The sequence below is a fragment of the Molothrus ater genome, chromosome 2 (assembly GCF_012460135.2).
Source record: "Molothrus ater isolate BHLD 08-10-18 breed brown headed cowbird chromosome 2, BPBGC_Mater_1.1, whole genome shotgun sequence".
NCBI classification, from domain to species: Eukaryota; Metazoa; Chordata; class Aves; order Passeriformes; family Icteridae; genus Molothrus; species Molothrus ater.
In genome coordinates, this window is record NC_050479.2 from 89,642,900 (window position 1) to 89,667,453 (window position 24,554).

A 24,554-nucleotide genomic window follows, 5' to 3' on the forward strand; every position below is an offset into this window, starting at 1 on the left:
ATACAGTCTTCTGAGAGCTGAAGCCATGCATCTAGGCAGTCACTGGATACATCAATAAGGCTTTTGAAGAATCATTGAAATCTTTAAGGCCCTTTTCTGCTGCATATTTTAATGGCCTTGCTTGGATTAATCGGCTCAGGAGCAAGCTTTCATATTGTTGGGTGGGTGGCAGGTTTGATATGTTAAGCATCAATTTAATGGATGAAAATTATTCAGGCCCTCACAGCTGGTCTGCTGTACATACTAGTTTGTAAATACTGATTGCTGTTTTCATCTTAATGAGGGATCCACTTATCCGATTTGGGGTTTAGATTTTGCTTTTTCTGCCAATTTTCACTCTTTCCTTCTAGCTGCCTACAGCCTGATTTGTTTTTGAAAGGGGGGAAAATTCTTCTATTGGTTTACAGTATTTGAAGAAAGAAGTGTTAGGCTAGTAAAGGCCATGTAGATTGATGGCTTTAATGTGTTAGATTTTGTCATGTAAAATGGAGACACTTTTCCAAGGCTACAGTGGCTTCTAAAACTTTTCTGAAGAATGTCCATATTTTGGGAGTTGGACAGAACAGCTACCTTGGGATTAATACCCATTTACCTAGAACAGTATTTTTGCATCTTCAAAGCAGGATGTCTTGCTGCTGCTGTCTTTAAGATTCTGATCTGTTCTATACTTGTAGCTTTGTGCTAACAAAGAAACTTGGGGATTGATGGTCTCCATTATCCATGAAAGGTGCTTTGTGTATCTACAGAGTAGATACCACACCTGAGGGGCAAAACATTTTAATCTTATGGGTACAGAATGTGCACAAGCCATCTCATACTTGGGAACTGTGGTGGGTTGATGCAAAGTGCCCACCAAAACTGCTCTGCCACTCCCCTCCTCAGCTAGACAAGGGAGAGACCAAAAAAAAAAATGCAATGAAAGACTCATGGGTCAGGGGTAAGGACAGGGGGAGATCACTTGCCAGCTACTGTCATGGGCAAAACAGACTCAACTAGGGGTAATTAATTGATAATGAGAAATAAAAATTAAATCTTGAAACACCTTCCCCCCACCCTCTCTTCTTCACAGGCTCAATTTCACTAACAATTTTCTCTACCTCCTCCCCCACAGCAGCACAGGGGTCAGGGAATGGGGTTGCATCAGGTGTTATCTCTGCCCTTCCTTCCTCTTCAGGGGGAGGACTCCTCACACTCTCCCCTGCTCCAGCATGGGGTCCCTCCCACAGGAGACAGCCCTCCATGAGCTTCTCCAACATGAGTTCTTCCCACAAACCATAGTTTTTCACAAACTGCTCCAGTGAGCATCCCGCACAGGGTTGTCAGTCCCACCAGCAAACCTGCTCCAGCGTGGGCTCCTCTCTCCACAGGACTACAGGTCTGCCAGGACCCTGCTCCAGTGTAGGCTCCACAGCCTCCTTTGGGGATCCACCTGCTCTGATGTGGGGCTCTTCCATGGGCTGCAGGTGGATCTCTGTTTCCCCATGGACCTCCATGGTCTGCAGGGGAATGTCTTCTCTGATGCCTGGAGCACCTCCCTTCCCTCCTGCACTGACCTTGGAGTCTGCAGGATTGATTCCATGACATATTGTTACTCCTCTGGCTGCAGTTGCTGTTCTGTGGTTGTTTTTCTTACCCCATTCTTAACTGTGTTATCCCAGAGGCTCTACCACCATCACTGATGGGCTCAGCCTTTACCCATGGTTGGCCTGTTTTAGAGCCAGCTGGCATTGGCTCAGCCAGACATGGGGAAACTTCTGGCAGCTTCTCACGGAAGCCATCCTTGTGTCCCCCTACTACCAAAACCTTACCATGCAAACAAAATGCAGCAACATGGCTGGAAGAGTGGTAAGACAGCAGAGTAATTCTCAGTTATTCTTCTGTTCCTTGGCAAAATTACATCATTTAAGTCTTTGTATGTGTTGTACAGAGCATTTTTAAAAGCTTTAGTGATGACTTTGCAGCAATCACAATCATGCTGCATTAGTAGTTATTCTTATCACCAAATTTTTCCTAATAACTAACTTACTTTTCCATGGTCTATTTTGGTGTTATTTTTTGTTCTCTGTGTCCATGGAAAAAATATTATTTCCTTTTACTTCTGTTAGCCTTTTATATACTGAAAAGTCATTATCTTGTCCTCTCTTGAACATCTTATGTCTAGACTAAATAACCCCAATTCTTCTGCTGTTTCCTAATGAGCTCTATTTTTAAGGCAGCCATTCATTTTTTGTTCTTTTCTGTTTTTCTTGCCTATGCATTTTTTGAAATGCATTGCCTGTCAACAGGGAACTGCCAGGGCTGAAATAGAATCTATGAGTTCAACTCAGTGTAAAAAAAATTAAAGTAAAAATATTACATGGTAAGTAACTGTGTTGTCTGATACCAGCACATTATTTATAAGCTAGAGCCTGAGGCTTTTACTGTTGTTCTTATGGTGAGTTTGAAACTTGCTAAAGAAGGCACTTTAATGAGCACAGCAGAACTCTCTGGACACATCTGGACACACACAGTTTCCCATAAACGGCACCTCACTCACCACTGCCTGCTACATTTCTTTTCTCTCCCTCTCTCCAAAAATGCTCTTGTGGTCACTTGGCTCTGATAAAATCCTATGCAGCTGTCTCCCAGTTCTTACTCCAGCCTGCATAGGTAAACACTGTGCCAAGCACTCAGTGGTTTTTTAATGCAGAAGTAGCAGCGAGATCAGACTGAGAAGACAGTAATAGAAAGTAAAGGCATGCCTTCAACCAATTTTTTGTTTCTGTACATTTGGTTTTAGATGTGAAGCTTATAGAGAGGGAGTGTTGTACCCTTCTGATGCTACATCAGTGGTGCTCGAGAGTCCCCAGCCTGATGGAGGTGACAGGAAAGTGCCTTTAATCACAGCCAGTTTGGGCAGGTACTGCTAACAGCATCGTTGTCTGAATTAGCAGTTCCTGCTGGTGCTCTGATGCTGAAATGGCTCTGTGATTGCCTTGCTTTAACTGTCTTGTCCAGATTCATGCACATTTAGATCAGCTCAACCTTTACTTCATACAGTCTAGCTAAAAACTCCTTCCTCAGATACCATACATTTCAAACTAATTAAAACCTGGATAGCAATCTAAATAGCCATTAAGAATATTTTTGATCAAGGATGTTTCTAAGGATGTTCTTCCATTGAATATTCTTACCCTAATGTTTCAGTATCTTTTATTAATGAACCATATGATAGTGCATAGCACTTTCAGAGGGTGCAAGATAAGAAAGCTGAAGATAAACTAATTCATGTTACAAATGTCTTTCCAAACTATTTATCATTTCACTGGAAGTCATCATTCTGTTCTTGATTAGGTATTGAAGCTTGCCTGCACTGTAGAGGGAGTTCCCCCAGATGACTCCCAGTAGATAGTTCTGTCTGGTCTTGACCCATCTGCTACTTAAAATTCGAAAAGTTCAACATGAATTTTTGACGCTTCTTTATGGATTCAAATGAGGTAGTTCTTATGCAACTGGGCCAAGACTGAGGTTTTAGTTCTCTTAAGGGTTTCTTTTTTTCCCAGTTACCATAGATTCCACCTGTACTATACCTCTTCCTTATACTATGCCTTCCTGTTCTGAATCTGTCCTTTATTCAAGGTCAAAGTGCTATATGAATTTTACTCCTAAATTTCTGTGTATTTTCTCAAAGACTGTCTCTTGTCTGTTTCTTGGCTAAAAATCATTCAAGCTGCATTGCCTCTGTTGCTTTACAGTTATACCAAATCATATTCTCAGGTATATCCTTTTTCAGTTTAGACATATCCCATCTTACAGTTCATATGGAGAACCTCTCTAAAAGTTCTTTATCCTGGCTCATTGCTTTCAGATTCACCTCTATCTGTCCATACTCCACTGCATCAAATACAATTAGATGTCATCTTTAATATTTTCTTCTAGTTTATTTCATGTCTCACAAGTCATTTCCTCAAACATTAGGATATTGATTTTTTCCCACCTTCATATGAAAAATAAGGATATTCTTGATTGCTTATTTTTCAGCTTGCTTCTAGTGAGCATCTCTTCAGTTTCTTCCCATAGACCTTACAAATCAGCTGCTACAGTCCTTCCTAAAGTTTTTATTCATTTTGATTACAGATTACTGGCCAGGTAGTTAACAATAGAATTGTAGAATATCTCAAGTTAGAAGGACCTTTAAGGACTGGGGAATCCAACCCCCTGCTTCTCTCAGGACTAGCTAAAACTGAACCATGTGACTAAGAGCATCATCCACAATTTCCTTGAGCTCTGACAGGCTTGGTGCTGTGACCAGTCTCTTAGTGAAGAACATTTTCCCTATCTGAAATTGCCCTTATGCATCTTCATTAGACTTCTTCATGTCCTATTGCTGGTGACCAAAGAGATGATGTTTCTATGCTACATCTGTGTTGCATGTTATTCTGGGATGTGGTAGCTTTTTTTCTAACTGGTTTGTATGGTGCATCAAATTGGCAAATAATGTTATCTTCAGGTTAAGGAGATACTTGTCCAGAAATGTAGTGAATACTGAGAGGGCATTGATTAAAATGTAGCTACTGATTAAAATGCTAGCAACTAACTGGTAAAAGCAGATTCATACCATGGGGTATGAATTATTATATTACGTATATCTAGATGATATTATGTATATCTAGATACCAAATATGCCTTTGGAAAACATGCTTGCAGTTAGACTTAGAAGAATTCTCCCAATTGCTTGTCTAATAAATGCTGCACTCTGATTAAGGCTATTATAGATTTATGTTCTAAAAGTAAGGAGAAATAACAGTAAAAATTACTGAGATTTTGTCCTGTCAATAATTTCTTTGGGGGTTCAGACTAGAGAGGGAAGATTAGCCCTGGAATTATTTTTCATATGCATTATCGATGAAGGAAAAACTAGAGGAAACTGCATATCTGGTTATGCATAGACAATGTTCATAAAAGAATAGGAGCTCTGTCTGCAATAAACTCATTAAAAAGAGGTTGGAAGTTTGTAAAAGCTAAAATGCTTGGGTAGGAGAGTTGTGTCTTGGTTTTTAACTGAAAAATACAAGGTATGATTTAAAGACTGTTTTAAAAAGCACTTGAATTTCCTAATAGCTGCGGAGGGAGGTGGGAAGAGACCTGATATTCTTCTGTAATAGGAATCTAAGAACTGTTGCTGGAGAAATTGGAAGGAAAGAAATCAAAATGACAAGTTTGCTTTTCATGTTCAAATCTAACCGAAAGTTATAAAGTGAGCAAGTGGCAAAAAATTATAAGTTAATATGTTTTTTACAACGTAAAGCTTTTTTAATACAAAGAGGTAGGTGGGGCAAGGAAATTTCAGTCTTTACAGTTCTGGGAGATAAATCAGACGTTGTAACTATTTGCAATTGATCCTACTATCTTAGGTTTTCAAGATCAAAGCAGTGCAACTGGCAGGAAAACTTCTTCCAGCCTTCAACACACCTACGGGTATACCATGGGCAATGGTGAATCTGAAAAGGTAATGAGTTTTCTTTTGTGAAATGTCTTCCTCCCCCTCCCTCCAACTTAAAATTAGTAATGGCATACATCAGTTTTTCTTAGTAGTGGAACTGTAGAAAATGCAGACAAATTGTCATTCTTGGCATGTTAGAATATTTTTGATAGAGTTCAGCACATTCTAACTCATAACTGCTATACATTTTGATCCTGGGTTTGTTTTATGATTCTGCAATAAACATTCAATTTGCCATTGGACCACACAGTGTATTATTCTGTGTGTTGCTCTGGAGTTTAATAATTGTTTCTTTACTCATTACAAAATCTGTTAAAAATCAACATTGTTTGCAAGACATGGTTGAAGTTACTGGGTTTTCTGTGCTGTTTGAGGTGTATGTTACCTTTAGAAGATTCCCAGCATTTGAGAAGATGATGGGACTCTGAAGTTACTATTTCATTTTACATTTTAGCTTGGGGTCTGATGTGCTAAAGTGAACTGTGGTCTGTGCAGATGGAGAGGCTCCTTTAGATGACTGCTCAGATCACTCTGAACTTAGATGGTCTGCATTGCCTCATGGAAGACAACTGCCTTGCCTAATTTATGTTGTATTACTTGCTCAGTGCTAGGATTTCCCTCAGATTTTGAGAGTGTTTTTGATGCAAGCGATTCTTTAAATTTTCACTACGTCCTTAAACAGTAGCTGAATTGGGATGTATATCTAGATTGTTTGTACACTTACTCATGACTGAAGTCATTTGTGAGAGGAAGTAGAAGTAATCTTCAGAAATACGTAGTTAATTACAGAAATTAAAAGACCCAATCTTGAAAGGTGGTGAAAACTCCCAGATTAGATTAAACCAGAGGTAATTTAGGAGTTAGGATTAGCAAGATGGTATCACTTCGAGTGCAAAAAATAGATATGTCACGCTTTCTGCTGATTCTTTAGGTGAGCCTGAGGAACCCATATATTGTGCCAACAGTAAACATCCTGTTTTCCTGTGTAGACAGAAGATAGGGAAGCCCATCTCGCACAAGTGAAGGGAACACAGCAGATCAGCAGGACAAGGCGGCAAATGCTGCCACCTTCAAAACTTGTCTTACCTTGATTCTTGTTCTTAAGAACATGCAGTGAAGAAGAAACAACTGTGATTGAGCCCAGTGTTAAGTCATCATATTTGTGTGACTTCATGGTATTATATTATTTAAACATAGGACTTCTTGTTGATGAGGTTATGGTATCTTTATTCCAAAAAGATCCAACCAGTGAACCAATTGACCAATCAAATCACAACTCCTGTAATCTTAAGTGTGGGTTAAAATATTATTGTTTCTTGCTTAATTGGCTGTGGTAGTTGTGCTGTGCACAATAATTCTGAATTTTCTTGTTGTTTTCTTCCTTTCTTTATGCATATTTGTTGGAATTCAGTGGTGTTGGTCGAAACTGGGGCTGGGCTTCTGCTGGCAGCAGCATCCTTGCTGAGTTTGGTACTCTGCACATGGAATTTGTCCACCTTAGTTATTTGACAGGAGACCCTGTATATTACAACAAGGTGAGTCTCAAAAATCAATATTTTTTATCATACTTCTTATCATAAATTTCATTAAAGGAGAAGTACTTTCTATATTGAATTCTACTTCCGTTCTTGGTAGCAAGTAAATATTTTCATGCTTGTATTTCTGTTACCCAATAGTTGTATTTTTCAACTAGAAATATATGATAACACAGGTTTTCTTATTTGTTTCAGAATACATTTAAAAATCATTATTTTTAAGCATGTTTATGTGAGCAGTCCTTTAAAACCAAAAATGTACAAATCTGAAGAAAGCCCTCAAGAAAGCTTGTGGTTCAGATTAATAAAATTTGCTTCTAAAAATGAAAGAAAAATAAAAAAGATTAGATTTAACTTTGTGCAGAGGGCAGACAAACGTTGTTAGCGGTGAACCTGATTCTTGATTTAATTTAGGTCATGCACATTCGGAAGTTACTTCAAAAAATGGATCGTCCTAATGGACTTTATCCAAATTATTTGAATCCAAGAACAGGCCGGTGGGGTCAGCGTAAGTATTCTTATTTTATTAATTCCTAATTATAAGTCTGCTTCTTACATTGTTGTTGAGTTGGAGATCAGAAAATTTATTCTATAGGGTACAAACAGCATTGCTTGAGAACATAAAACACAGAAGGATTGCTTGAACTTGAAATCTCCTGAAATGAATCTTTTCCTGTCTCTGTCTCAGAGTCACAGAGCTCACTTTTTAGGGTACTTTCTGAAAACAGCTTGCTGCTTAATCTGATGCCTGTCCTTAAGTTTATCAGTCAATAAAATCTTCAGTAATAAAGAATAAGGCTGAAAGTATTTCCTCATTTTGATTCTGTTCCTGGTTTTGTTCTGCAAACCATCTGGTAAGTGGATTATTGTAAGGTGACGTGCATTAATGCATGTTTGTGGTGGTTAAATTGTGTTAGGCACTGACATCTACAAACATAATTCATCTCCTTAGTGGCATGTGAAATGGCATGATGAACCTCCTTATAGATGTAAAAAAAAAAAAAAGCTTTGGAATGAAAAGAAAAAGCAGGCATTATTGATGACAAGTTAAGAGGAGAGATAAAACATCAAGAGAGAGACACAAACATGATTTCTTTCTTGTAGTGGTTCTTTCAAAAAAAGTTGAGTGGTTTTGTGCTTTGGTAGTGGCAGTGATAAAAGAGAATTTTTTTCTTCAAGGTTTTATTTCTTTATCTTTTATAAATGCAGGTCTATTTAGGAAGAACAGGCAAGATGATCTATTTCTGTCCTGTTTGACATCATTGATAGGTTTTGGGGATTTCAGTGGTTGGCTGTAAATATCCTGCAGAACATGTTCTGGCTTGCAAACTGAGAATCTGCTTCTGACTTTGAATCTGGTATGTGAGGGAGATGAATACAGCTGTCATTGCAGTCATTGTGAAATACTTGTCTAATCCCATCTTTAAAGCCAAAATTCTCTCCAAAGCATCTTATATCTTTGAGTGGATCATGACACCATCTGAGATGGGCAAATGTTTGATGGGACAAATTCTTCTGATAAATTTAAGTTTAACAACATATTCAGAAATAAGAAAATATGCAAATACAAATACTCAGGCATTATTTATTCAAAAGACAGTTTTGTATTTTTGTTTTGAAACATTTTTTTGTATTGATTTTCTTTTTATTCCTAACCATCTGCTTGTGCTGGTTTTATCAAAAGTAGTCTAATGTGATGTATCACCAGGATTCTTTAGAGGCTGTTTCATAGAATCTTGGAATGGCTTGGGTTGGAAGGGGCAAGTAAAGATCATCTAGTTCCAACCCGCCTGCTGTGGGCAGGGGCACCTTCTGCTGGATCGGGTTGCTCAAAGCCTCTAACCTGGCCTTGGACATTTCCAGGGATTAGTATACTCAACTTCTCTGGGCAGCTCACCCTCGCAGTAAAGAATTTCTTTCTAATATCTAATTTAAACCTACTCTCTTTCACTTTGAATCCATCTCCCCTTGTCCTGTCACTACATGCCCTTGTAAAAAGTCCCTGTCCAGCTTTCTTGTAATTACAATGTACAGAATTAGTATCTCTTGGGAATTAGATACTCCTCATCACTAAAAATAAACATACAGTGGAAAGTTTAACTTTGCAGAAGTTTGATGGAGCTCAAACATACTATTAAATGGATTTTGCAAGATAATACATTTGGGACTCAAGTTTAGGAGTACAAACTGAGACTTATGTTCTGAGGATAAAAAGAAATACAAATTCTTAGAGCCTTTAATTTTTCTATGCTGATCATGAGTCATAAATTTATTTTCTGGAATTTAGTGATTGGGGTTTGGGTTTTTTTTTGAGCAAATAAGGTTCCAAGTGCACATTCAGATATTCTTGTAATATTTCTAGGATTTTTACAGTGCAACAATATCATGGCTTAGGATAGTAGTCTCCATTTTAGTAGTTCTGCTAAAACCCCATCTGCTGCTCACTTGCCCTCTGCCTGCCTCCTGCACAATAGATCACTGGTTGAGATAAGAACAATTTGCTGGAAACAACAGTGAGATAAGAAAATGAACAATAACTGCGAGAATATTAATAACAAAAGGTATAAGACAAAGAAATGGTTTACATAGAAGAGAAGACCCATTCTTTCCAGCCAGTTTCTTCTCCCTGACCAGAAATTGTGCCCTTTTCCTGAAAGGAGTCATTTTCCCTGCCTCTGGCAATGACCTGAGATGCTCTTGAACAGCATTAGAGTCTGGCCATGCCCCCTCCCAGCTACTCTAAAAAATTAATGCTGTCCCAGCTGAAACTAGGACAAGCAGCATTTGGAAACCTAATACTGATATTGTGGATAGCATAATTCTCTATTTCCTTTCACAAACTTGGATGGAATGATGAGAAAATGTCTCAGCTGTATCCCTGGTAGATCACTCTTAGGTGCATCTACTTGCAAAAATTTGCTAAGTTGCAGTAAAGGAGCACATGGTCTGAAAGACTGGACAGATGGGATGGAGTAGCAGGGGCTTAGGCGGAATTTCTTTCTTCCTTGCAGAGGTTGTGTTCTGCTATGCATGAGTGAGCCGAGTAAGGATGATGCCTTAACACAACATCCCAATTCACCAGAGGACTTGTGTCTAAGCCCCCTACACTGTTACTGGCTTGAGTCCCATGGTTGGTATTACAGGCAGGCAAGGCTTTTATGTTCCCCTCAGAAGGTAATTTCAAAGAGCATTGTATTTGGCTTGTTATATACCTTTGTACTGGAAAGACTGAGACAATGGAAAGAGTATCAAAGCATAGCTTTTCTTTTTCCAGCTTCTGGGAAAGCTGCCCTTTTCATCTTTGCTGTGACCTTTAGTTTGATGCATCTTATCTTGTACAAAGTACTTTCTGCAGATAAGTTTCTGAGAATTATTTCAGAACACTTTATTTGCTTAGATACAAGTAACTTCACTCTGACCTTTCTAGTGTTGCTTTCCTTTTTTTTTTTTTTCTTCCTTTCTTCCTTTTAATAATTTTTTCTCTGCTCAGACTTTTTTGGTTCAATTCTAGTTAGGTTTTTTGTTAGTCTGTGCAGTATTCCAACTAAGTCACGAGGGGTGTGAATTAGATAAAATAAATCAGCATAAATACATACCTAAATACTCTGCTGAAGAACTATGGGATATAGCTGCAATATAGCATCTTTCTAGTGGTGGGTTTATTTTCTATTTCTGTACCCTGTATTCTAGTGGTGAGTACCTTTATTCAAAGTAGTAATAAAATCAGTGGTGATGGGAACTTAGCAGTCAGACCAATTAATGCTATTACTACCAGTTGATTCTTAGTATTAGACAAAATATATAGTGGAAGAATTAATTTAGGTCAAATTTTCTCAGCAGTTATATTTTTTCTTTGCCTTTTTATTTATTTTTTAAAGAAAAAATTACACTATTTGAATAGAAGAAAAATTGTTCTCTTCTAGAAGTATTGCTGTTTTGTTTAATTTTGTTCCAACAAGCTGATAGATAAACTTGAATATTTAAAGGAAATTCCTGTTGCAAGATTGTGGGACAAAAGGGAGGCATCATTTTCTGTGGTTTTGGTGTGGCCCCATAGGGCTGTAAATTGGATCCATCTCTACTTGCAAACAAAACCTTGTAGAAAGCTCTTGGTACCTTCTACCTTAATACTTGTTAGAGAATGTTGATTCTTTCTCAGAGCTGTTTGCACTAGGAGCCTAGGCACACCCTAATTTTGTAGGTTTAACCAAAGGTACATTGGCCCCCCAGTCCTCTTTGCATATGCAGGGTTCATGAACAGTGATGAGCTAGCTTTTGTAAAGGTCCTTCAGGCCTTTTGGGGATTAGCAGTCATTACAGGGTTTTTCTGTGCCTCAGAATATTTCTGTCTTAGCCTCCATAGATCCTAGGCCATGTTGCTGTGTCTTGTCTGGTTTGCCTCGTTTAAATGTTTGCTCAAAATGTGGTCTGTGCTGTTCTTGGGTTAGGAGAAGGGGAGTGGTGTATGTGATATGCTGTAACTTTGTCAACATCCTTCTGATGTTGGGGTGCAGGGTCCAGTGAGTCATTTCTGCTGGGGTTTGATTTATCAGAGTGCAGACCTTTTGATCTCAGTATAAATAGCATGTTCTGCAATTTCACTGCTGGAAGTGTTGTGCTGGGGACACTGCCATGAGATGTGCAGACCATCTTTTCCACTTGTTCGTCTGCTGGAGCTTGCAAAGACGTGCTCTTTCATTCAAACCAGTCAAAGTTTCTCTTACAAATGCCTGAACAGCCATAAGCAGTGAAGTAACCTACCGGTCAATTAGTAATAATTGTTTCATCACGAACGATGTGACCATTGCTTCCAGGTTCTTAACAAGTTATAGAGATGAGTCAAATCATTATGTCAGTGTGGCATTAATCTATAAGCACGTCTTTGAAGTGATTACAATTTAATTAATATAAATTTTCATTTGTATTTAATGCACTTGACATAGCCCTTGAAGAAGGGTGACAGATTGTGACAGTGTTCACAGGGGTTTTCAGGATGAGGGAAGAGACGTAGATCTGACTCTATATTTCAGAAGGCTTGATTTATTATTTTATGATATATATATATTACATTATAACTATACTAAAGAATAGAAGGAAAAGCTTCATCTCAGAAGGCTAGCTAAGCTAAGAATAGAATGGAATGTATAACAAAGGTCTGTGTCTCAGAGAGTCTAAGCTAACTGGGCTGTGGTTGGCCATTAATTGTAAACATCTAAGGCCAATCACAGATGCACTTGTTGCATTCTACAGCAGCAGATAACCGTTGTTTACATTTTGTTGCTGAAACTTCTCAGCTTCTTAGCAAGAAAAAATCCTAAGAAAAGGATTTTCATAAAAAGATGTCTACGACAACAAATTACTTCTTTCTTTTACTGCCTGCCTCAATGAAGCAGCAGCAGCCAGGGTCTGAAGCCACAGCAGGCAGGACTGAGCAGGGACTACTGCTTCATCCCATAATTTCTTTCCACTTGAATGCTGTAAACTCCAATTCTAAGAACTCTTGGGTGAATGGTTTACTGGTCATTGCTAAATCCCCATCCTTTCCAATGCAAATGCTTTGTAATACAACTGGACACTTAATGCTGTGTAGCAGCAAGGGGGTTCATTATACCCAGGAGGAGGAAAATGATAGCTAAATATCTGGGGTTAAGCTTATAATGTGCAGGTATTGTTGCAGCATGGGGGTCATGACAGACATCTTTTGAATGGGTTCAGCTCAGTATTTGTCAGCTCACTGGGGCATTTGCTAGAAGCAGAGCTAGAATGCCTACAGGATTGTTGACAGATTCCATTTTTACGAATGGGCTAAGGTGATGGTCCAGTAGGAACAAGTTATTTACAATACTTCTGCTTTGGGGTTTCAGTTTCTGTAAGACTGAAAGGAAAATAGCTGTCAGGAAGGATTTTCTAATCTCTCACATTAACCTTCAGTTGACTTTGTTAGCTTTTGGGTTACACATGATGAGTAGTTGGATTGGTGTAAGCATCAAAACTTTGAATTTAGATTATTTTCAAAAGTAGTAACAGTGCTTTCTAGACAAGCTTCCTAAGCAGATATAACAAAAAGTTGATTAAAAAGCTGGGATTTCAAAATTATGAAAATTGATTGGTACTGAAGAAAAGTGGTTTCTTAAAAAATTAAAGTATGTTGAAAAAACTTAGTTTGCATTTGCAAACATGTTAGATGAGAGTACCAACTAGAAAGGCAATAACAAAAGAAAAGCCAAATCTGCATGTTATTGCAAAGTCAGGGCACGCGTGTCATGTTTGCACATTTCTGTAAATCGGGCATTCTTCTTTTTGCTTTCCAACACTGAAAATAAACTACTTAATTTCTTCTGGTTCCAACATCTCTTGCAAGTAATAATGTTGAAGGGGAACTCTAAATACTCTTAACTTCAAATCTCATTTCGTGCATCTGGGCTACCTATGGAGTTACCTGGATTGGTTACTAAGAGAGTTCTCAGTTTAACTAAGGTTGGGGTTTCGGCCAAATATGGCTTCCATATGCAAGAAAATAAGCAGAAATATCATACTGTGTTAAACTTACATGTTTATTTCACCTTAGTGATATGTGGGCACATTGACAGGTTGCTGTGAAGTAAGCTAGCATGTGAATTTAGAGTGCATGAGCTGAGCATTGCTATTAGGAATGTAGCAGCAGACACCAAATTTGTCACCACCAAATGCTGATGTGATGAACATTCAGGCTGCAGTCTGTTCTCTGCTGCTTTATTCATGTCTCCTTACAGAAAACAAGCCCCTTACTCAAGACTTGCAAGTAGCCGAGGGTGGGACACTGTCATCATCTATATAAGGACTCATTGACAGTGTGATATTGATCACAAGTGATCAGAGTATTAAATGCACTAAATCTGAATGGTGTCTTCCATGTCAAAGTGATAGCTATCTTTAAAGACAATAAGAAGATTCACACATGTTATTTAGCCTGTTACACTACCTTAGCCCCCTCTGGTGATGTTCTCACTTTCTTGCAGCTTCTTGTACCTGTTACTACAGAGTAGGTAAAGGTACAACCCAGATGGCTGAATGGGAGAAGTTTACATCCTCTATTTCCCAGCTGGTTGTGCTGTAGACTGGCCTTCAGATAAACTTAAGCAAGTATCTTTATGGATGTGCACATTGCATTTTCTTCAGGTGGTTTTAATTTTCAACAATAACTGCTTAAATTAAACTAAGCACTTTTAAAATACTACTTGGAGGAGGCATCTGTAGATTTAATTTATTTGTGTTAGATTTACCCTTCTTTTAAAATGGTGCAATTTTCAAACATTGGAAAAAACCATTAAATTACTGTCATTAAGCCAGTGGAAGTACTGGGTGAATATTCCAGGTTTTTTATGCCTGTCTTTACAGCTGGTTTGAGGCTAATGCCCTTGGGCTGAGCAAAGTAATTAAGCAAAAGGCTTCATTTAAACTCTTGCAGGTAATAGACAAACCAGGAGCAATGCATCCTATCTATTTTCATTTGTGATATGATATGGTATCAAATACACAGCACCATCTGTCTATATTTATTTTTCAGAATTTAAAGGAACAGTGAAAATAAATTTGATGTTAATGTATATAACATGGTTAAAGTTGATAAGGAAACCACTGTATTTAGCAGACTCCAAGACCTGGGGATTCCTCCTTCCCAGCCCTTGAAGGCCAGCCAGGTCCAAGTGTCTCCATCCCTCTCATGGATGTGACTGCTGAACTTCCCATTTGCAGTCAGGACATATTCCAGAGGTGCATTTAGAGGACACTGATGCAGCTGCCCACACAGAGAGCCACCAACAGCCCTGCCTTGGCAGCACCCCTGTGTAGTCCTGCCACAACTCACCTGCAACATAGCCACAGGTAGCCAGGCTTGATCCTCCTCCTTATGTTCACTGTCAAATAGATGCACGGGCTTCTACCCTTCACAAGTATCCTCATGCTCATGGACCCTTCAAATATTAGCAGAGGCTCTCAGTCCAATACCTGTGCTTGCACCCTGGACCTTGCAGCCATCAGCACAGAGCTTGGGTCTTTCCAGCTGGGCGTTTGCTAATGAACTACACGTGCACTCAGGATTAAGTTCACTGTGAGAAACAAACACACAGAGGTGTTTTCTGTTGCTGGCATGTAAACCTAGGGCCTTGGGACCCACCATCAGCCTCTGAGCTCTGCCACCCAGGTCTCCCAGCCCCTATGATCTGCAGACCCTTTTTGATGAAGGTGCTGTCACACTGCGCTTCCCCTTGTGAGAATGCAAACATTGAGAAAAATCAGCATGTCAGCTGAAGGGTATTGCCCTGTCAGTGTGAGCTCTATCTGATCCATAGGGAGAGTGGCTCTCTAAAATGCAAACTTTCAAGGGTGCTACAGAGATAGAAATCCAGATCCTGATTTATTTATCAGTTATCGGGCCTTTCATTTTTAAAATTAAGCAGAAGCCCTTTCAGTCTTTACACCTGCCTCTGGGAGATGAAAACCCTTGCAGATGGCAAGGTGAAGTGAATAATACTGAAGAATGAAGTAGTCTTTGAAAAGATTAAAGAAATACTGCAGATAAATATTTCAGATAAAAATGTAATTGTAGCATAAATTAACAGGTTGATAGTGTAGTTAGATTAGAGGTAGTGCAAAGATGCTAGTTGTGGAAAACCCGTCTTTTCCAGCTGCTCATAATCTCCTTTAACTGTGAAGATATTATACATTCTCTCTTGTACCCTTACCTATTTACTACATGCCTTGCTTAGCGCAAGGAGTATCTTAAATTATGTCTATTAATACCTGTACCTTCTTTAAAGAAACTAGCAGTGCCATGAGTCAGGAAAAATAAAACTGTGAAATGTAAGGTCAAGTTCTGGCAAAACATCCATAACCTAAAAGGAAGCAAAGGGAATTGGGTCAAGTCAGCCTTGTATATTCCAAAGTATTTTCCAAACTTATCAGATAACTACTTTCTATTTGGACTTGTGAATAATAATTTCTAATACTTTAACTTGCAGATGATTATTTTTCCCCTTCAACATAAGAAAATATTTTCTCTCTCTTTAATAGAAATGGTACAGAAGAAATTAATGGCATATTGTAAAATTACATGTAGAATAGTTCCCAACCTGACTGCATTTTTGCACATTTATTTGATTTAGCAAGTAAATTTCTTTTTTAATTCGTGTTTGGAACATAATTTATAGAACTGGAGATATGTGATCTGTTGGATAGTTTGGACATTTGTGTAAGCATTTATTTATGGAGGTTTTGCTATTTGAAATCTGCTTTCAGTTTATTACATTATGAAGAAATAAAATTACCGCAGTATTTCTAGACTTCCATTAGTAGGCATGCTGTTGCATATGAGGAGGTGGGGGTGGTTCTTTGCAGTTTAATTTCTTTTGCTATCTTGGCAGGTGTCCTTAATTTTACTCTCCAACTTATTTTGTGTTGTTCTGTCTTTTGGAACATGCATGTGTTTTGAATAGAAGATAATCTGTGTAATCTCTGCTGGGGAATTCCCCTGGCATTTTTGCTTTACAACCTTGTACAAATGTAATTAGCTGTATTCCAGGAAAAAGCTGCATTAAAATTTGTTTATTCATTAGAAGCCAAGAGCAAGATAATCTGTTAAAACTTTATTTTAATGAAATACAACAGAACTGTGCATTACAGGGAATATGCTTTTATAGGACTACAAGGTTAAGATGCTCTGCTGGTCTGCTGAGCAAGATGCTGAAAAAGGTGAACAAATAAAAGCTTTGTTTAGTGTGTTAAAGATTCTAGTGTTATTGGAAGGTTAAACACGTATATGAATTATGCATTTGGAAAGGAGTGTCTATAAATAATTCCTAAAGAGAGGATTTGGATATGGTGTAACTTTGGGTTATGAGAATGCTTGCATACATTGCTAGGCAAAGAGATTAATATTTCATTTTGCTGTACCACCAAGCTATACTTTTAGAGCATGATCTCGATGGGGAGTGCATCAATATCTAGAATTTGTGATTTGTCCCACAGCAGCTTTTCCATTTGTTTTTCTCATCTTTGTCATTTACTGTGAATTCAGTATGTTCATCTGTATTAATGAAGTCTAGCGTGTTTAGGGTACCGCCTGATATTTTTGAGAGCTTACACTGATGGCTTTGAAGACATTAACTTGAAATCACTGGGGAGTAGAAAGTTATCCTTTGACATCTCTGTGAGTTTTTAGAGTTTGATTTCCTGTGGAATCTCAGTATTTCTGTGATAATTTTATGCCTAAAACTGCATTTTTGAATCATTCTTGGCTTGCTAGTTTCTTATGAAAGGGAAGCCTATCAAAGTCCACTTACAAAATTGTTACAGCCTTATTAAACTTTCTTGGTTTTATTTTATTCCTTCTCTGTAACGTATTGGAGGCTGTGCACTTAAGTGTTTCTGTCGATGCTCTCTAGACGATTGGTAAATTCAGATGACACATCTGTTGTCATATCTGACATCTGTGTCTTTTTATTATGTCTTCAGTATGTGAGCCTTCATATTCTGAGTTCTATGTGGAGATTTAACTGCTGGTGGTCACGTGAGAAACGTTTCCAGTTTGGTGACATTGAGAAGAGAGGGTCTCTCGTTCTGTTCTGTGAACATTGAATGTATCTTACCAATGGCTTCTTTTAATCCTGAAGTTTCACTGGGAGTTGGACTGTCCTTGTAGCAGCAACCTAAAATACTGTCTCGACTTGAAGATCTGTGTGATATGGTCCCATATGACATATATAGTCAAGTAAGAGAGGGGTGGTGATGAATGCAGTCCACGTATGGTGTGGTACCTCAGTGTCAGTCATAGAGCATGGACTGAACAAGTCTTAAAATCAGCACAATTTCCCAGCACCTAGAGAGTGATCAAAACTTCAGGCAGCTGTGTGCGCCATTTCAAACATCTGTCATGAGAAGAAAAATACGAGCTACATAGACTGAAGTTCAGGAGAAAGAAATAGAGTAGCCTGGATTTATATTGCATGTGGTATAATCCAAAAGTACATCAAAAACAGGGAGTGTCTTTCCTTGCTCCTCAGAATCACTTTTGACTGTCAGCTTCCATGTGGGAGATATAAATATATATATATGTAAATATATAAACTGCCATGTCTTGATACAGCTTGAAGGGTGAAGTTTTTGACAGTGGTTTTGCCAGCTGATTTGGTGCAGATGAATGTTGGACTAGATTTAATCTAATAAAGTTTTCCCTCTTCGATGTTCTGGTTTATAATTTTCAAGAGGAGGATCAAGATCTTCAAGGAAGATTAGGTGAATAAAGTAAAGGGTGTAACAACCTTAAGAACTTTCAATCCCCCTATATATGAACTCTTATTCAAAAGGGACTCTTTGGGTTTTGGGTGCATACGTGCAGCAGGTGATGTTATTATCCCTTTTAGCTCTTTCACAGCCACCTTGTCAAGTAAAAAAAAGTTATCAGAGACAAGCATGCATGTGACTTCCCACCAATCCACTGCAAATCCCAGAGGCTTTGTTAAAGCTGCCCACACAGTTGGGATTTACAGGTGACTCCAAACTTGGCTGAGAGGCAGGTGTGCTTCATTTGGGTGGCTCTGTGGGTTGAGTGTAATAACTTTGAAAAGACAACTTCAGGTGATAAAAGGCTTCTGAGTAAACTTCTCAGTAAACACACTGACATAAGGATTTAATGCGTTTCTAATTTTAGCATGTGGACTTGATTTTTTTAGTTGATTGGTGTTTAATTCTTGAATATGTCTTCTGAGAGATGACCTACATCTTTCCAGAATTATAAATAATAGCTGGAATGTTTTGATGTTTCAGGAAAGTTTGAATACAAAAAGAAAAACATTTGTTCCAGCTGTGAATTCCTGAGAGTGAAAGTACAGTCTGTTGTAAGATACCAAATTAGGATATTCCTTTGACATTACAGAATCATAAATTACATTCAGTCTGAAGAAATGTTTTGATTCTAAGAACATTAGTTACCTAAATATGTGTATTAGTTGGCTCGTTATACTTGCTGGTCTGTTTCAAAGTATTTCTATTGTCTTTGGACTCACTTGAATTGTGCAAGTTTAACTGTTTTTAATCTGTAGTTTGATAGTCCCTACAGATCTAGGGACTAATTTTGCTTAATTTTATTATATGAGAAACTGGTAGCACTTATAATTAAGATTGCTTAATACTTTCCATTGAATGATTGTGTTTTCAGTTTCTTGTAGCTGCCAGACTTTAATTCTTCCAACTGGAATATTCTGTCTGCCTCAAGCTGTTCTCTTGGGGTTTCTTTAAACAACTTTGACAAAAATGCTTTAGTCATCTCTAAATGAAACTAGAAATGGAACGTGATTCTACTCAGATTAAAGTTTGTTTTTTCAAAGAGTACAGTTAAGGAACTGAAGAACCATCCATATTTTTCCAAGTCTTGTTAAAATATTCACATCTAGGTTCTCCATCTGGAGTATTTAGAGTTCAGCTGCTCCATTCTCCAGAGCTGTGAGTGCTGAGCAGGTGTGCTCACGCACCCGCAGGTCGGGAGGAGCTGAGCAAGGTGTTTCATGTTGCTGGATTCTGTTGTGGCACCAGACTGTAGAATGGGAAGCAGTGTCTCTTCAGCTACCTCCTAACTGATAAATGCTTAACTTAAATTCTCCAAAAGTGGTTCTGTTACATGACACCCTGAATGTTTTCAGGAAAATTCTCATGCTGGTAATGTGTTCCTTAGTGATACATAGTTTATATTTGACTTAAAATTGCACCCCCACCTCCTTTTACCAGGGCTGCCTTTGCCGCAGTTAATTTAAAAGTGTTTGCACTTTTAAGCCAACCACTATGGCTTATGACATCCTTAGGTTGAATTTCTGCTGTGAATTGCAGCAGCTGCAATTTCCAGGGCCTCAGCTTTCTGGATTAAAGGATTAAAAGGGGAGCTTGCACCTATTTAGAGTAGCTGAGGAGCACTAAGACCAACTACATGAAGTAAAGATTGAACTGAAATTTAATCAGAGCCAGCCTAAAGACAAACAGAAAAACAATTCTTTGGAAGTTTTCTGCACAGAGAAAGAGGGCTCCTGCCGTGTATGGCTGGTTGGTGCAGGCCAGAACAACTAATGGTGGTGGGATATGTGGGTTTCTTAATGAAAGTCAGTATCAGCTTAATCACTTTGCTACCCCCTCCTGGTCATTTAACTTCTCCACTCTTGAACTCCTTCTCTGACATATTACAATAGCACTTTGTCAATTTGTGATCCTCGAGGAAGATCAGCCTCCCTTTTTATTGCTTTCTTCTTTTGTTGCAAAGTAATTCTGTACTACTGCTCTTGGTTGAAATTAATCAGTGGTTTATCTTGGCATTTCCAGTCTAGTGAGAATAGCACAGGTTTTAGTGAGTTTTGCTTTATTTTAAACAATTACAGTTTTGAGATTTCCGTTTACAAATAGCCAAATTAATAATTTTTTGCTTGGTTGTTCTCTCTCTGTCTCTAGTTTAAAATACTGAATCAGTGTAGTTACAATTTTTGAATTAAAAATACTGTGGGCATAGTTGATCCTCTTCTCCACCTGTTTGTGCTTCTGCACTGCTCCAATGTTATCTCATTGTCTTGCTTTCCAGCAGGGCAGCCTGTGCATGCTAAACATACCTCTGCTCAGTATTGTATTTCATCTTTTTTATCCTGTGTGCAGTAAGCCATGCAGAAACTTTCTGCCGAGGGCGGATGTGCCCCGGGGTCAGGGAGGGGCAGTGGCTCACTCCCCTCTGCTCCTGGCTAGCAGGAAGCCTCACCCTCAGGTGTTGGGACTGCAGCATCAGTTCTGGCATGAGGTGCTGCCTTTAATACAATGCCTGGCTTCTTTCTTTATTCTTGCTCCTTGCCAAGAAATGACAATTGAACAATTAAGGCACAAAGCAGAGAGGGTTTAGCAAATCATGAACTGTTTTTAATTTGCCTCATTAAGCTGCTGTTAACTACTTAAAGCCATCTGCTTAAAAATAATTTGCACATCTTAAGTTTGCTCTAGAGAGCAGGTAGACCTTCATTAGAACAGGCTTCATTATTCATGTTATCTTTAGGGGGCTGTCAGTTGCTGTGGGAAGCATGCTATTGCTCACTGAACCAAACTTTCCCTGTAAACAAAAGTTATGTGTTGGTAACTTGCAGTCTGTGGCCATAACCGTATTCTTGGGAACCACTGCCATTCATGTGGAAATTGGCTTGCTGTGGAGGAAGTTATTTACTGATGTTAGGTAGGTCTGGGTATGACAAATGAGGATGAGCTGTGGGAATGCGTAGTGTCCCTGTTATCTACAACCACCCTCAAAAATTAGTCCTGAAGAGAAAGAACAGCCAGATCCATCTCAGTGCCTCACCTGTCACTGAGGAGGGGGGAGCCTTGTTGCCTATGCCTTGAAGAGCTGTTTGCAGTAAAAAATCTGTTTGTCTCCCCAGATTTGTAAAGAAACAGTTTCACTTACAGAGAACAAATCACTCGAGCTCTGCAGACCCTCCCTCCTCTCTGGTGCTGAGATCCAGTGGCATTTCAGCGAGACTGTATGTGCCCTGTCTGACCTCCTGCCTGTATTGTGGTTTAGTGCTGTCCTGCTTCTTGTCTGGGAGACTCTGTCAGCAGTGAGCTCATGCGTTGCTGATACCAATAAGATAATTTGGAATGAAACTATCTTTGGAATATTAGATAACGATGGTGTGAGGTTTTAAAAGAAGGTCCCCGTCTCAGTCTGCGGGAAAGACGTAGATCTGGTTTTCAGGCATATTAGCTGAGACACAATATGTTATTAAGCACAGATATTTTATCAATACCTTAAAAACTCATTAAAGTATTGCTCTGAGATTGATTGGTTTGTTGTTCATTGAAGGTTTTTTGTTTACAGTTGAGTGCTGTTTATTAAGAAGAAAAATGCCAATATTTAACAGGATGAAGATCCTTTGTAGTAGCTGAGCAAAAATGTTGCTAGGAACTCGAAATATCATTGTCTTTCTATTAAGGTTTTATTTGTCTCTTTTTGGGAAGAAGAATCCTTACAAACAGACTAACTGCGCAGGTTTTCACACAATGCTTTCAAATGTGACAAACCAGAAAAAATACAGGGTTTCTTGTAATTGCTTTTGGTTGCAAAAGTTGAAGCTATTCTTTCCAACTGCAGTTACTCTGTCTTTCAGTTTGAAAAGAATTCCAAAGCAATTCTTGACTGGAATCCTTTTATGTTTGCCCAGTCATCTGGGCCTACATTTGAAAAAATGTGGAATGAAGAAATTACCCAAATTTGTCTTGATTTGAAGGAATGAATGTTCTAAAAATATATACATTGAACAGAACATGTGGCTTCAGCCACATTTGTTGTGCTATCATACTTCTGTTCTTTTTGCTATATTTGTCTTAATTTGGAATGAATTCTACTCCAGAATTTCACTGTAAAACAGCTCATCAAAAACAGCTCAAAATAAAAACCTTTACATGACAAAGAGCTAATTAAATGATTCTTGTAGATCAAATTTGTGAAAGAACGAATCCATTTTAAAATGTTCATAGTGCTTGTACTTAATGCTTATCTTCTCAGTTGTTTACTGTGGAGTACCCAGTGTCAAGATGCTATTGTAAGCTCAGTTATTCAAATCACAAGTTATTCCTTTTTAGTACTCTGGATTGACACAGAAGGTTAGGACCAGTGTGAAAACGTCAGTAAATTTTATGTGGAAAACATTTTTCTGAGCAAAATATTCTGAGTTAAGCTGACTTAAATCTTTGAATTCATCTGAGCTATAGCTCAAAGAGCAGGAGAAAGTGATAGCCACCATGGACCTTCTGATAAGTTTGGATAGGGAGGTTTGCTTTTAGGAGAGAATGATATGCGATGACCCAGTTCTACAGTCTTCACCAGTTACATATTTGCTAAGGAATCTTGGAAAATATTTCTTTAGCATTTCTGCTCTAGGTGAGACCAAATTGTCCAAGACCCAGAATCTGTCGCAAACCGTGTTTTAAGTAATTTCTACTTACAGTTCTTATAAAATGCAGCAAATTCTGCTTTAGCAGACACTAGCAGAAAAGCTGAAGAAGACCTTGCCAGAGTGCAGTTAATGCAGCTGCAGAAGCTGGAAAACTCACTGTGTTTAAACCTCAGTTCAGCTGCTGCATTGGCCTCCTTTTCACTTCCATCCCCTTTTGGCTATTTTTGTGGATGGGGAGGGGACAGGACATAAAGACAGCTGCATCTTGATGTGGCCAGCTCCCCTGAAATACCACCATGTGTTCCCACCAGAAGTATTTCATATGTCCTTCTCCTGCTGCTGAAGAGAAGGAACAGGATCCGTTTGCCTTTTTTGACAGGTCTTCCCTCTGGTCCAGCTGTGAAAGGCATCAGCTGGGGAGTGGAGTAGCCCACTGCTGAATGAGAGAGGAGCCTTGAAAACTCTGGGCTGGTCAGAGCTGGAGTGAGGTATGCATAAAAGGAGCAAGGAAAATGCTGCTGCTGGGAATTGGAAGGCCCTTGAAAGGCCTTAGTTTCTTACCATGTGCTTGTCTGCTTCTGAATGGGAGGAGGATCTGAATCCAAGAGGCTTGAGCAGCCCTGTTCTCTGTACGAAGAAGGTACAAAACAGGCTGTCTAGGGAATGGCTCTGAGTTTTGTGTCCACCCAGGCTTCTGGTGCCTGTGTTCCCTATACTCTTGACTAAGATGAGAAGCAATGTGAAGGAGAAGAGCTGCTGACAGAAGAGAAGGAGAGTTCTCAAATGAATGCCTGGAGAAGTAGTCACGAAATGGGACATGTTGCTGATAATTGACTTTTGAAAGACACCTGGAATGTGGATTTCTCTGTTTAGGAAATGAACCTTTTCTGCTCATCTTCCTGCTCTTTCCTGTCCCAATCCCAGCTGGAGCTACTACAAGAACACTGCTGAGGGTTCAACAGCCTGTCCTTGTTGGGACCTGAGTGCATCTGTCAAGGAAATCTGGCTGAGGATCATCCCTTACTCAAATGACAGAGCTCAGCTGGGGACAAGGCAGCAGCTTAACAGAAGTAGTTTTAAACTGTCTCTTGTGAAGTCAGTCTCTGAGCAATGCTGGCATGAATTGTAGCTTTGAAGTCTTGGGATAGTTTGTGGGTTTTTTTATTTTTTTCCTGAAAACCACAGACCCTTGTTTCTTGTGTCTGCTTAAGAATGTAATTGTAAATCGAAGGAGTAATTTCTAGCTCTTGCGTTTGTGTGAGAAAGTGACTCATGACCTGAATGTCCTCTTATAGCTCAGGGTGAGAAAGCTTATGAAAACTCATAATCACTGAGTAACTGGGTGTGAAAAGTCAGTCAGGGAGAGTCTGAGGTACAAAAGAAGAGCCTAAAGTAATTTGCTTCAAATTCACAACTTGAAACGAAATGGGAAAGCTACAGGCTCTCTACTTGCCTTTGTTTAGAAATCCATTTTTAAGTAGCAGAGGAGCTAAGAGGCAGCTAGAAGAGTTAGGATAGCAGCATCTACCAGCTCTAACCTCCCACTCACATCTTCAGAGACAAGCAGACATGCTGTGGTAGGGTGGTGCT

General features: G+C 38.9%; 1 protein-coding gene across 1 annotated transcript in view; it reads left to right on the plus strand.

The window, feature by feature from the left end:
* The window catches only part of MAN1A2 (mannosidase alpha class 1A member 2), a 134,187-nt gene that overhangs the window by 81,031 nt on the left and 28,602 nt on the right, over window positions 1-24,554 (plus strand). Inside the window, 3 exon segments of the mRNA XM_036379366.2 lie at window positions 5,394-5,488; window positions 6,894-7,017; window positions 7,432-7,525. Coding sequence (XP_036235259.1) covers window positions 5,394-5,488; window positions 6,894-7,017; window positions 7,432-7,525 — 313 coding nt within the window.